General features: G+C 37.5%; 1 protein-coding gene across 5 annotated transcripts in view; it reads right to left on the bottom strand.

The window, feature by feature from the left end:
* Positions 1-2,455: 2,455 nt before the first annotated feature.
* RPS6KC1 (ribosomal protein S6 kinase C1) overlaps positions 2,456-14,571 on the bottom strand; it is a 96,992-nt gene continuing 84,876 nt past the window's right edge. For 4 of the 5 annotated variants that reach the window (XM_070932390.1, XM_070932391.1, XM_070932394.1 and 1 more), the window contains 3 exons: positions 13,384-13,466; positions 10,178-10,273; positions 2,456-4,135 (listed from right to left, as the gene is read on the bottom strand). In XM_070932390.1, coding sequence (XP_070788491.1) covers positions 4,025-4,135; positions 10,178-10,273; positions 13,384-13,466 — 290 coding nt within the window. In that variant the 3' untranslated portion in view covers positions 2,456-4,024. Of the gene's footprint in view, positions 4,136-10,177; positions 10,274-13,383; positions 13,467-14,571 lie in introns of those variants that run through there. The other variant, XR_011599736.1, reaches the window with a different exon arrangement.

The raw sequence follows: 14,571 nt of genomic DNA, 5'->3' as shown, positions 1-14,571 counted from the left end.
CTGAAGACAAGGAAAGCTGAGGAGACTAGGAGAGGGTGTTGATCTTCTAAAATGCCCTTCTTTGCTCTACACTCTATAGTTGATTGGCTTCATAAACTCCAAAGGCCTACATTTCCCCATCCTTGTAAGCCACTTTAGCAAATTGCTTCTGACAAAGATTTTTAAGATTCTATTCCAAACCAAATTGAAGCTACCAATTCCAGATGATTGTGGAATAAACTTTATGCGCGCATTTCACATTAACACTTCCTCAGATTATCCCACTAAAGTTATCACGCTACAAATATTTTACATTGTAATTAAAATTTATCAATAAATTATACTTGGTACCCTCTCCATCAACTTTTCCCAACAAATCATTCTTTTCATTTTTAGTTTCTAGAAATAACAGTAACAGAGTTGGAAGGGACCTTGGAGGTCATCTAGTCCAACCCCCTGACGCAGGAAACCTGTACTAGAAATTTTGTTGGCGGTCAGAGAGGCGTTTTTTAAAGTCCCACCAAAGGAGAGAAACCTTATTTTTCCTTGGAAGACATGTATATGTTTACAGACACTTTGTAAGATGCGGTAAGCTTTGACAATGTAGTTAGATCCAGGAGTGGGTTCTACTTACCTTTACTAGCAGTTTGTATCATGCCCGTGCGTGTGCTTGCTTTGCTCGCTCTTCTGCGCATGCGCAGAAGCTTCTGCACATGCATAGATTACCTATGACGACGTCTGGGTCAGTGGGCAGAGCCTCCCACTAGTTTTACTACCGGTTCTTATGAACCGGTCCGAACTGGGGGCAACCCACCACTGGTTAGATCTCTTGTAAATCCTACTGGTGAGTTACCAGCCGAGACAACTATGAAGACACACATTGGGTTATATCTGAGGCTAAGAAATGAGCCTCTGCCTATGCAATGAAGCTTCTGTCCCTTCCCACCCTGCTATATTCCTCTCCCTTTGTTCCAGGAGTATTCCATCTTCCACAGCAGGTTTCAAGAGTGAGCAAAGGGGCATCAATTTCCCCAGCACATAGCACATCTTTGGATATGGTGCTATTCTCCCCTCTGCTGTCTTAGTCATTTGTTTTCATTCATTTATTCCTTTTTTTTTACAGGGAAAGGAAAAAAATGGTTAATTATCTGCTTCAGAACTGACACGTAATCTTAAAAATCTCTGCTAGAAGGACATATATACCAATAGGCTACTCCTTCTACTTGCTTTGGGTCTGCAATTCCCAACATTCTGCTGGAGAGAAGACTGTCCTAGAAAGACTCAAAACTCCAACAATAAAGAATGGCTAAAGGTTTATGGTCACAACTGGAAGTTTTCTTCTCTTCCAAAACCATCACACGGCCACTGCTGGAAGGAAGCTCTGCATTTCTCTCAGCTACAGAAATTTCCTCACCTCTCAGCACAGGAAGTTGTTGTTGCAGCTCACCTGAGGGAGTTCCTGTTATGTAGCAGTGGAAGAGTTTTGTTCGAATGAAGTTTTGGAGAATGATGTAATATCAGATAGCCCTCCATAATAGTAATTCTTTTGGTGACCTGGTTACAGCCTACAGTGTTATTACAGTCCCGTGGTTTGTGTTTTTATCACAAGGGGTGGAGGGTGGGGGAAAACAGGAGCAGGATAATTTCAAAAGGAACAAAACAGAGCTTCCAGATTTCCTTTGGATCAATGAAGTCTTTTCCTTTTTCCACTTTATAGTAGCACCAGTTCTAGCTTCCAACAGATGTAGCCTGTCAGATGCACATTGGGAATGGCCTGTAAAAATCTTAGCTTCCAGCATGAACTAGGAAGAATAGCAGGAATTACTAAAAAACAAAAAACAAAAAAACAAAAAAAAAATATTTCTTTACCAAAGAAATTTACCCTTTGGTCTCCAGATAAAACTAAGAGAAACAAACAAGCCAGAGACTGTACTATACAATAGTGTATAGGCACCCTATAACTGACCAGATTGTGTACATTTACACAGATAAAAGAATACTGGTATTTATCACTTTCAGATCATCTGATTCTTTTTGTTATATGTCCCATTCGGGAATTGCCAACTTGATCAATATTCCTGGAAATGGTTTAACTCTTCTTAAACTTTGGGAACTTTGCCTTCATTTTAAGTAAAAAGTTCTTCATTTCTACAGTTGAAGATAAAAATTTTACTCCTTCTCCTGTAATCCCGAAACAGCAGTCTTCCTTAAATTTCTTGGGAGTTAACCTATGTTAAGCTCCCTGGGAAGTATTTCAGAGCCATGTAGACTGTTCACAAGCGATAACAAGTGGGAAAGGCATAGTGTCAGGTGCAAATAGAGGGAAGGGTTGCCAGTGTTAGGATGAATTTAAGGAAGTAACAAGGCACATGTTTGTATGGTATTTTAATATATGCGTTTAGAGCATAATATCTTAATGAGTCATCTTAAAGTAGTTATTACAGAAGATTTTTACATGTACTAACACAATGACCTTTTAAAAGAGCGAGCCTTTATTTTAAGTACATATTAACTTTAGGTTGTCTTATTCTCAATTTTTGGAGTTTATGTTTCCATTTGACAAAATTATCAACAGATTAGGGACCAACAGCCAAATCACCATTATTCCAATTGTATCAGAAGTCAGCAGTCTTCTGACACAGCTTCTTGGCAAATATATTAAGAAAACAATATTCAGTAAAAGCACAAGCAATGTAGACATCTCATCCATCCCTTTTCAGTTGGGCCTGTTCATGGCACATACAATGTAATTCCAATTGTGAAGCACCAGTGCTTGTGAAAGATTTCCAAATATTCTTTCTGATAGAGCACTTTAATATAAAACTCCCAAATTTTCTCAGAACAGTTGTTTGAAGACTCTCCTCCTTAGGAGGGATTCACAATGATAAAACACATAAAATAATGTTTCTAAACAAAGAAACAAAATTGTAACGAAATTGAGAAGCTAAAACATTTTCAGAATTCACATGGGCAAATAAAAACACATGCACATGTAAGTGGAATTCTGCAAACTTGAACATTTTCTATGTAAGCAAAAAAAAAAACCTGCCTATCATAAAAATATTAGAGTTATATGAAAGCATGATTTTCCATACAATAAATGGTAGTTTTCCATATATCCATATACCCATACATCCATACATTTTTCTGCATTCTATTTTCTTGATCCATTTCAATTACTAAAGTAATCATTATCTGGATGAGAGATTTTTGATCTTGTAGTGATTTAAAACTTGAGGTTAAAATTAGTGCTTTAAAACAAACATTGCATTGCAACCAACAAGCGCAAAATAGCAATAGCTAGATTACATTTTTCCATCCTTTAAGAGATGACACTTAACCATTTTGGAATTACATTGCATGATACTAGCTTTCATTCTCCTGCCATCCCCCCTCTCCAAATTAGACATATTCAATGTCAAGTTTTGCAGAAGCACCATAATATTTTATTTAGCATATGTTATTGATAAGTTATTTTTCTCCCTGTTCTCCAGTCTACTTAAATTCAACTGTGCCAAGGCTACCGAAGTATAAAAAAAGGAGCTCTATTCAACTGGCATAGACAATAGATACTGGAATGTACAACAGAAATTCCACAACTCATCATCATTTAAAATAAAACAAAATACAAGGAGTCCATTCTTATTTGCATAATTCCCCACCAACACCAGAGCTAGATGTAACTTCAGTCAAAGGGCTACTGCCAAAAATGTTGCCAAATCTTTTCCATCCAGATTCCCATGATTTAAAATATGGGGGGGGGGGAGGAAATACATGACATGCAATGGCAACCGTTTGTAATGCCCTGCAATTAGCGCTGCACATGATTCCAACACAAAAGAAGAACTGAAGTCAATCGCTAGCAGTATGAACCACATCTTTCTTTTGTCCAATCAAGCTTAAGCACTTCATGTGGTGTTTGGATTCCAATTTCCAATTTATTCATCCTGGTCTGGAAACATCTAAAATCTTCATAATGGCAGCAAGCCAAGAATATTGTCTGTTGGAAGTCTGCAGCCTAAGCATAGACAACTTGTACAGTTTTTCACTTAGCTAAGTCGGTCCAATCAATGGTGGCAAAAAAAGGGTGTGCTTTGATGTCGTCAACTCCAGCGATTCCAGCGCCAAGACGTTCTACAGAATTGAATTGCAAAAGCTGAAAAGAAAAGCACACACCAATCAACCCAAGCTTTTCCAGTTATAATTCATCAGCATAGAGGATTGCATCCTCTGGAGTTAATGCCTACATTTCAATAATATTTATAATAAACTTAACTTTTTTTCCATATGGCTATTAAAAAACACTAGCACATTAAAAAATGGGAAAAGATCAAGATAGTGGCCTCTCATAGTTACAGCCCTAGTTTTACCATATAGTTGGCCATCCTCTTTTCTCTATAAGAAATTTATCATTACTACATTATTATTGCAATATAACAGCCTGTTTGTTGGAACCTGTTTTTACACGTTACTTTGGAAATGTGGATTAGGAGGATGATTTTGGTATATTTTAGAACATGTTTTCTTCCATCTTCCACAGGAATTCTACAATTACTAATCTTGGAGCTAATTACATCACCTGGCATTATGTGGAGAGCATGCAGACTGAACACAGCAGCATGTGATCAACCATATTGAAATGGTTTCCATGCTACTGATCAACTTAAATATCTGGGTTAAATATCTGAGACTGAAAGACAAAAACAAAAACAAATGTTGTACTGTTAACTTCTATTTCTTCGAAACTCATTCTTTTTTAGAGCTTTTATAAATAAGTACCAAGTGTAGCCTGATATGATGGTTGATTTCCCTTGCTGACGTGAGGGTAAGCAATGCCAATGCTATAGAAGAGTGTAAATTATCGGAATTGTACAACAAACATGAATAACAGTCTTTGAAACATCTGGCAGAGGTCAAGCAGTAAACTGAAGCAACTGATTCTATTATTGAAATGTAATTGGATTTATTTATTTCACTCTCTGAGCAATCTTCTCCTAAAGAACTCAACAAAGCCTATGTATTGCTACAAATGCCCTCGCCTAGGAAACATAGTTTAAGGCAATTACCTCCCTGATAGTCACTATATATAGGAAGTAATGAGGATGTCTGCATAAATTTTATAGGAAGGTAAATGCTCTTTCCTGTAGAGAAATCCACACAAATTCTCTTCTCTTCTTCTATCACAGGTTATTATTCCTTTTATATTTAAAAAAAAAATCTGTAAAAATGCTTTAAAATATCAGCATCCAATCACAAATTTTCTTTTGTCCATATCATATTCATACAAAACACTATCAGTTATTCTATTTTGTCAGGGTTACCCTTTACTGAACCCTTTCCTAACCTGTCAAGATGGATATGTTGATGTAAGAAAGTTCCAGATTCATAAAGCATGTCTTCTGAAGAGTCACCTACCCTAAGTATAATCTGATCAGTCCGAATCTTCAGATTCATAAACTGAAGACTTTGCAGTCTGAACCTCAGCCTGCAACAAGAATTAGCTGATGAGAACACCCCTAAGTCAGCTGATTAACAATATAGTCAAAGTCCCAAGCCCAGCAACATGTTGCAAATTAAGAGACCGCAGAGGAAGTCAAGTGTTCTGCTTGAAAGAAAGAACCATTGACTATTAGTCAAACTGAAATATAGTTTCTAGAGATGGCTATTTGATGCAACCTTATCTCCTACCTGTGACTCTGACTATATGTTGTTGTTGGATTAATTGTTATTTTAGACCAGAAAAAGACTATATTTGAATCTTCCTGAACTTGAGATATCTCTCTGGACTCTTTTGTAAGCTCTTGTGAATATTTTCTACACAGAAACTTTTGAGTTTACAATATGCTTCATGTTATTTTGGTGAAAGATTTACAATTGCAACTTATCTTGAATTTGTTATCTGAAACTGTGTGTATGTTTAATTGGCAATAAAGAATATTCCATAGACTTCTCTAAATAGTATAACAAATCTGCAAGATGATTTAACAAGAAAGGACTGGCCATATCCTTGCTATTTCTCACGTGCCCTGAGCAACTGCCTAGGTTGCAAATTGTGATCATGTGACTGCAGGATGCTGCAACCAATCATAAATGTGAGCCAACTGCCAAGCACCCAAATTGTGATGACTATGGGGCTGGCGCAATCACCATAAGTAGAAGTACAGGTCAAAAGTCCTTTTCCACAAGGCCATCGTAATTTTGTCATTAAACCAATGGTTATAAATCAAGGACTACCTATACTGACTGACATTAATTTTACAATATCTGCATGTTATCCCAATCTCTAAACATAATTATACCTGGTCATCTATTATACAGTATATTTAAGTAGACCAGTAACTTTATTCTTGTAGCTTTCCTATCGTATTTAGATTTGTTTTTACTAAACCTGATTACATGTGAAACTTAAGCTGTACTGGATCTTTGCACTTTGTTTGTAAGGCCTAGACTACTGAAATATAATGTGTTTAAGTTAATGGAGAATACACAAGTTTTTAATTAGAACCCTAGAAATTTATCTGAGTAAATATGTAATAAAAATGAAATATGAAAACTTTACTTGTCACAGCTCATTAAAGCGGGCAGAATTAAAGTATTTTAGATAAAATATTGGCTGTTATGTAAATGTAGTGAGGAAGGTAGAGCATGGCTTCTGGAATTCTTTTCTTTACCAAAAATAGACATAGGGGGCATCTGTATTTAATTTTATAAGTAACATGTTGCATTTATTTACGTGTACGTTTATCCTCTTCTTCGTGTTGCATCTCTGTGTATGTGCACCAGGAAGCACAGAGTGAACTGCATAGGTTCTGCTCTGAATAAAATGATGAAGGAGGAGGAAGGTGGAGTGAGAAAAGCAGGATTTCAAGCTGTTGTCCATGACCTCTCCCATATGGATATATATATGAGAGTTTCTTCTGCTTTTTTTTTCCTCTACTGCTTCTAGCCTGTTTCAAACTTGGTCTTCTTTTGCCAGCTTCTCCCATAACACTAAATTTGATTCTATTCTGTTCTGTTTCCAGAAGACTATCTTGCTGCTGACAAAACCAGTGCTTGAGTATATATGTATTTTTATCTGAATGATTATCTGCAACAAGAACCTATTATATTATATGTGAGACTTATTAATGGCAGTTAACTATCAGTAATTTTGTTTCAAGCTATCAAATATCGCCTGCTTTAAGCCTTAGTTGTTTCTGAAATAATCCTGAACATTCCACTTATTGTTTCATAAATACAGATTAAGAGGAAGAAAAAGAGTATGTCAGCAAGTACCTGTGGTATTAAAAACCTTGTTGTCATTTTTAGAGTATTATCTTTTATACTGCCTCTTATATTTATCAACCTACAAGAAATACAAGGGAAAAAGATGGACTGTCTCCACTTCGTTTGGATGAAAACTAAATTTCCTTTTATCTGATTTTAATGAAGGTGTGTGAGACAGCCAGGCTTTAAGACATCAGGCTAGAAACCAGGTAGATTTTAAGCTCAAAGCCATCTAGGTGTCCTTGGGCCAGTCATTCTCTCTCAGCCCTAGGAAGGAGGCAATGGCAAAGCACTTCTGAAATCTTGCCAAGAAAATTGAGGGACTAAGTCCAGGCAGTTGCTAGGAGTCTCAAAGATACACAGATGCACAATGAAGGTATATCACAGAATGTATCCCTATTTGCACTACATGCAAAATGTATTTGTTTAAATCATATGGAAAAAGATAAAAATACTACTTGATGGGTAGCCCCAGCACGGGGTTTCAGTGGAAACCAATGTGATCAGATCAGACAGAGGAAACTAAGAGGAACTGATGCTTTTCAGACAATTAAAATATTTATCTAAAAAAGTCTTCAAAAAGGCCCAAGGAGCTTTGGCAGCTAAAGACTCACAAATGAAATGTAAAGAAATGGTACGATTGATTGCTAGTAGTAATAATACTAAGTAGGTTTTTTTAAAAAAAAAATCCACAATAGAGTCAAAAGGGAAGTGAATATATACATAGAAAGTGAAGTGAACTCTTCTTATCTGCAACTTCTGATGGAAAATGTTTGAAAGGAAGTAACCAGCAAAGCATAAAAATATTTACAAAGGATAAAGGAACTGAAGTTTACATTTCTTCCTTCTTATGAGTCTGTCACATTTTAAATAAGCAGTTCAAAAGAATAATTTCATTTCTAAGTTTCCTTTAAAGGGAACTATAGTATAATGCAGTTGTCTTTGGTATTATTTGGGGCGCATGCCTTCATATGCATACATCTAATAATCAAAGTGAGAAATTTACCCATAAAATGTATTCATTTGCACATCTTAAGTTGGCTCTGCCACTTAAAACTGCTCTACCTCACTTAGTAAAATAACTCAGATAACAAAACAAGCCTTCTTTGTGAATATACATGAGTTAGTAGATAAGCAGTCAGAAAACCGCCACTCGGCCGTCTTCTGGAAAATATAACAGCTGATACCAGGTGGAAAAGTTAAGTACAAAGACATTTATGTTCTGAAGGTTTTCCCTGTTACAAGAAAAAAAAAAAACTTTTAATATGAGAAAGGAAATGCAAAATAAACTGCATTAAAGCTGCATTGTTCAAAAAGAGACTGGTTATTATGCTAACTGGGACAGCTTTCGAGAAATTTGATGTCAATTAAGAGAGCCTTAAGAATTCCATCTATATCTTCAGGTAATCAAAATAAGGAATAATGCCTCTGAAGTACGTAGCTCCTAGCTGGCTAGATCGGGGTGGGGTGTTATTTTTTCAGTGAGGTCACGGATTTTGAAATCCATGTCATGGGACACATTTGGCATGTATCTGCACACTGTTCCTCTCCTAGACATTCTGTGATGGGCTGACCCAAGCAACCTGTGAGGGGGGTGGAAGAGGAAAATCATAATGACAAATGACTAGCTATGCCAAGAGTCCCTTTTTCCTTTTCCTGACAAAGCTTCCTCAAAAATGAATGGTAGTTTCCTTAGAAAGACACACAAAAGAAAGTTGATTTACTAGCCAATGGAGCAGACTCTTCAACTGTAAAGTCAGCCACATGCAGCCCAGAGATGAAACACTTCCTTTTGGACAAGGGTAACCTTGAACCTGGGGGAGGAGGGAAAATAACAAAGGGTCTGGCATAAAATGCTAGATGTTGCTATGTATTGCTTTAATAAACTCCGAAAGATGCCAGTGGTAAAATTCCATTCATTTTCAGTCTCCTTTCTGGGGTGGAATATAAAATATCCTCTATTCTACGAGTCTAAAAACTAGATGAAGTCATTGATCTTAATAGTACATGTATACTTTTATTCTTATTTACTTATTTTAGGAGACTTTTCTACTACTCCCACCGAATACTGACTATAAAGGTTTATAATCCTGTCTACATAAGTAGATTAAAACAATAAAAATAACCACAGTTTTAACAATGTTTAAAAACTAGATCTGATCAAAACATAAGAACCATAACATTCATACAACAGGACAGATCTAAATCAGCTTGGCTCCATCGTCAAAGTTTGTTAAAATAACCACGTTTTAGCATGTTTCTAAATCCTAAAAGATTATGCTCACTTTAATATTAAAAATGTACCTTTACTCCCAAATCGTCTATGTCAGGAGAAATAATTAAATCAATGGATTTCTGCAGCAATTTTGTGCCCTAGCTGTATTTGGTGACAATAGGTAAATAGGTCTTTTATACTTCTCTATCATTCCTTTCCTCCTTTCCAAAATTAAATAATTAATTTAGTGTTAATTCACGTTTTCCTGACAAAAATGGCTCCTATTTTCTATAATGGTATAACTGTAGGACTTTTCTACCCTACACATTAATAGTTTAGTTTCTTTATATTACACAGAATTTTACTGCTAAGAAGATGTAGCTATTGGGGACACTAAGATAAACCACAATCCTATTAGTACATTTTCAGACATTGAATTACTCCCAAATCTTTTATAAAAGCTTCTAAAGATAAATAGGAAAGATAGGAAACGCTTTACAACATCAAGTATGAAAAGAACAAAGCTAATTTTATTAACACTGTAAGGTGATAAGAGGCTGTCATTTTCATTGAATGAAAAAAAATCCATTTATTATATTTTTGTAATATAATAAACGGAACATTTTTTATATGTTCAGTAAAATATATAGCATACGTTAGTCTGACTTTAACCGTAGCAAGGAGTACAACATTTATACACATTTATCAAGAATTTACCTGTTGAAGGAGTGATCTGGCTTCTTCTGAAATGTGATCTGGCAAGTTTAAACAGGTATGAGTATTTATTCCTGCTGGGTGGCACTCCAAGAGAGTCTATGGCAAACCAACAAGAAATGCATCATATTAAAGTTCATGTTATGATAAAGAATGGCAATGCATGGTACTATATTCACAAACTTAAAGTAATCTTCCTCAATTTATGCCAATATGTCCATAACTCTTAATCAGAAAGTGATTGATATTCTGACTGGAAATGAAGGAGTTTGTAGTTCAACTAGTTGATCTAGTTAATCAGGTGTAATAGAATTGATTATCAGCAGAACAGAACAGTGCAGGCTTGCATTGTTTTGGGAGCTTCACCTTTTGAATATTCATTATGCATGCCTAAAATCTCATTCCTGTTGTGAGATGAAAAAAAAAATGGAGGTGCAAGCTAAGGTATATGGATTCAGACAGGTAATTGTGACCTCTGTGAAAATCCCTAACAATAATGGAACAAAAAATCTCATTAAAACACAAAGCAATTACAGTGGGTATCTCCTCACCAAAAATTGTAAGTGGAGTTATTTTGCATTGTGCATACACATACTATCCATTTCCACTGCAAAAAAAAATCTGGAAAACAAGCTGATAGGTTGTTCCTAAAGGTGTTCTGAAAATGTGAATGGGGGCACAAGGATCAAGGAGGTACAAACCTCCGCTCCATTTCTCAGGCAGGTTACCCAGCCTAATTATGTTCTTTTATATGGCATAACCCACCCTAATTCTCATCAACTTCAGGGATAGTGGAAATTGTATTTCAACATACACCAAGGCTACCAAGAGGAAATAATTCAGAAACATGTTAGGACAGGGGTATCCAATCTTGGCACCTTGAAGACTTGTGGACTTCAACTCCCATGGCTGGCTGGGGAATTCTGGGAGTTGAAGTCCACACATCTTAAAGTTGCCAAGGTTGGACACCCCTGCTTTAGGGCAGAGTTCCCCAACCTTTCTGGCTTTGCAACTGGCAGGGAGGAGGGGTTGGTTCTGCACAAGCAGCTGGCAAGCGCACACATGCATATGCACTGTTGTGCAGCTCCATTTGCATAAGCGGCATGCATGTGTGCCCGCCACTCATGCAAGTAGGGATGCACGTACGCTCACCCTCCATTTCCACAGTCAGGTTGCAAATAGTTCACAGCCCACTAATAGGCTATGTTCCAGAGGCTGGGGAAAGCTGCTTTACGAAACATCATTTTCTTTCAGAAGAAGCAAAGGGGAAGAAGCCAATGAGCCCCTCCTTCCAACAAAAAGACATGCCTTCTTCCTACATAATTTAACTCTTTCACCTGGCTGGAGGAAGGGAGGTGAAATTGGGGGGGGGGGGGGGGAATTGATTTGTTGAACAAAAAAATGTGATCCTACGTTGAACCAAACAAGTATTCCAAATAATTGTTGTTTAAAAAAATTCCCTTTGCATCTTAGTTTATCTTCCTGAAGATCTATAATGATGGGCCAAATACAAAAAGGTTAAATGTTTGTTCTATTCAAATGAGGAACAATGAAATAAGATACATCTTTTTCATGAATTCACTTCCGCAGTGTACCCCAGCAACTTGTATTCGTTGTTAATTACTTCTTGTTCCTCAGTGTTACATTTCAAAGGGAATACTTCTTTACCATCTATTGTTTTGTCCCCAGAAACACATTATGTACTCTAAATCGCAACAGCATGCCCTATTGACAGCACTAGTTTTTTTTTCCTTGTAAGAAAAATGCATATTCAGTGTCTGGGTTAATCACCATGCTAAGTCATAAGATGTTCAGTTTCAGTTTGAAACACTCTGTGAACTAGTAATGTGGTATAGGCTATTGTTTATGGCTTATCATATTGTAAGTACCTGACCATCTGTGGTTTATTCAACAAATGATGTATGCTGTTGGGTGCCAGTTTGGCCTAGTAGTTAAGGCACCAGAACGTGGGAGACCATGAATTCAAGCCGCGCCTTAGCCATGAAAGCTAGCTGGGTAACTTTGGGCCAATCACTCTCTCAGCCCAACCCATCTCATAGAATTGTTATTGTGAGCAAAATAGGAGAAGAAAGGTGTTTTACAAATAACTCATTGCATTTAGTTATTTGTAAAAATAATAAAGGCGGGCAATAAATACACAGATTCCGGCAGGCCTGGGACCGCTGATCTCGCTGTTGCAATCCTGCGAGATCCGGCCATGAATGGTATGCATGGGCTTTTAATGTTTTCAAAATGTTTTCATAATGTTTTTAATAATTTTCTATGTTCATTGTCGCATTACTTTTGTTGTAACCCAGAGTCCCTTGGGAGTTGGGCGGCATAGAAATGTGATAAATTAAATTAAATTAAATTAAATTAAATTAAATTAAAAGTAGTATCTTCAATTGTTCCGAAGTTTTTTTCTTTCAATATGAAAGTTTCTATCTTATATTTTTGTTACTCTATAGCAGTGTTGGAGAACCTTTTCGGCACTGAGTGCTGAAACGGGAGCGTGCATGTGTGCTGGAAACTAGAAGAGCAGCCGCCTGGTGCGCATGTGCACACCAGGAAAATGATCTTTTGGTCTCCAGTGTGCGCATGCGCACTGGCCACCTGGTCTTCTGGTTTCTGGCATGCATGCATGCATGAAGACCAGCTGGCTGGTGCACATGTGCGTGCCAGAAACCAGAAGATCATCTTCCCGGCACGCGCATGCACATTGGGCAGCTGTTCTTCCGGTTTCCAGCGCTCCCACATGTGTGAAGACCAGCTGGCTGGCATGCCGGAATCCGGAAGAACAACGGGCAATGGCTGGCATGCCCGGAGAGATGGTTCTGCGTGCCACTTCTAGCACGAGTGCCATAGGTTCACCATCACGGCTCTATAGTATGATAATACTAAGCTCTCTAGGCCGGTGTTTCCCAAACTTGGCTATTTTAAGATGCATGGACTTCAATTCCCAGAATTCCCCAACCAGTATGCCTGGTGGAGGAATTCTGGGAATTGAAGTCCATACATCTTCAAAAGGTCAAGTTTGGGAAACACTGCTCTAGGCGACAAAAATCCTGATGTCCACTAGATGGGAGCAAAACATTAGTTTTTCTGTATCTCTTAGCTGCCTTTGGATATTTACAATCTAGAACCAATTCCCTAATTTTCTGTAGGATTCAGGACATGGCATATTTTTTTTCTTTAAAGGTACATCCTACCGTTCCAGTAAGGAGTTCAAAGAGAAGGGCACCCAAACTCCACCAGTCGCAGGCCTCCGTTTCTTCAAAAACAACACCAACTTCTGAATGAAAGGTGAGCGCAGTTAAAATTCAAACATCAAATACCCTTTCGAACTTACATTTGTGAGAAGGCTCAGACCATAACAGAACAACTTTCCCCAAACATCACTAGGCATACCAGTTTGACACAGCAATCAGGATTGTCAAATGTTTATCCTCTATCTAAACACAATACAACTGCTGAGTTCACCCATCATGCTAAACTATAAATAGTTTGACCTTAACATGCTGCATGAACCAGCCATTGTGGTTTCTAAAACCCGTAGCCAGTGACTGTGGCTTTTTCAACAAATTGTTGTTACAACAAGCCATAGCTAACTATGATGCATGCTTTCAGTCACTATCACCACTCTCACTTGGCTGGAGGAGCAATCTAATTGGCTGAATTAAAACAATAATTCCAAAGAAAAATAAAACACACCAATAACAACATACGAAATGACAAAACTCAAAACAAGTTCACAATGGTGACAATGGAAACACCGCAACGGGCACAGCAATTTCAGTGAAACCCACACAGGTTGGTATTTCTCATTCACTTTGGTGTATTCAGGGAAGGAATTCCATAGTCAGGACCTGCCATTTTCATTCTGAAAGGAGATAGGTCTCCTCTTCATGTAGTAAACAGGAATCTGCTTCTAGAGCCAATTGTCCCCACCCTGGTGCCCTCCAGGGCAAGGAATTATGCAAGATGTTTTTCTGGGCATTTACATCTGGAGGTCTCGAGGTCAAAAAAGGCAGCCATTCCTCCTATTTTAGTGAAAGGACAGGATTATAGAATTCACTGAGTAGCCTTGAGAAAGTAATTATCTCTCAGCAATGTAGAATGCAGTGGATTTAGCACTATAATGAGAGCCTTTTATCTTTAAGTGCTGTTGTTTTTAGGGGGGGGGGTAAACTATAAATTAAAAAAAACCACGGCTATTGTAATGGATTTCTGGCATATTTTGCCTGAAGTGGAATCAGAAAGAGATGAGGAATGGAATTTCTTCACGCATTGAACCTTGGGTGCTGATACAGCACAGGGGCTGAACTGTAGGAGTTTCCATGATGAGATCGCGCTTTCTCTATAATGCACCTAAGATTGAAGGAAGCAGGACAGGCTTT

This window comes from Pituophis catenifer, unplaced genomic scaffold, assembly GCF_029215685.1.
Source record: "Pituophis catenifer annectens isolate HBS135680 unplaced genomic scaffold, rPitCat1.0.hap2 SCAF_1, whole genome shotgun sequence".
Lineage (NCBI taxonomy): Eukaryota > Metazoa > Chordata > Lepidosauria > Squamata > Colubridae > Pituophis > Pituophis catenifer.
Note: the sequence above shows the minus strand (reverse complement) of the source record. Positions and strands in the feature narration are given on the sequence as shown.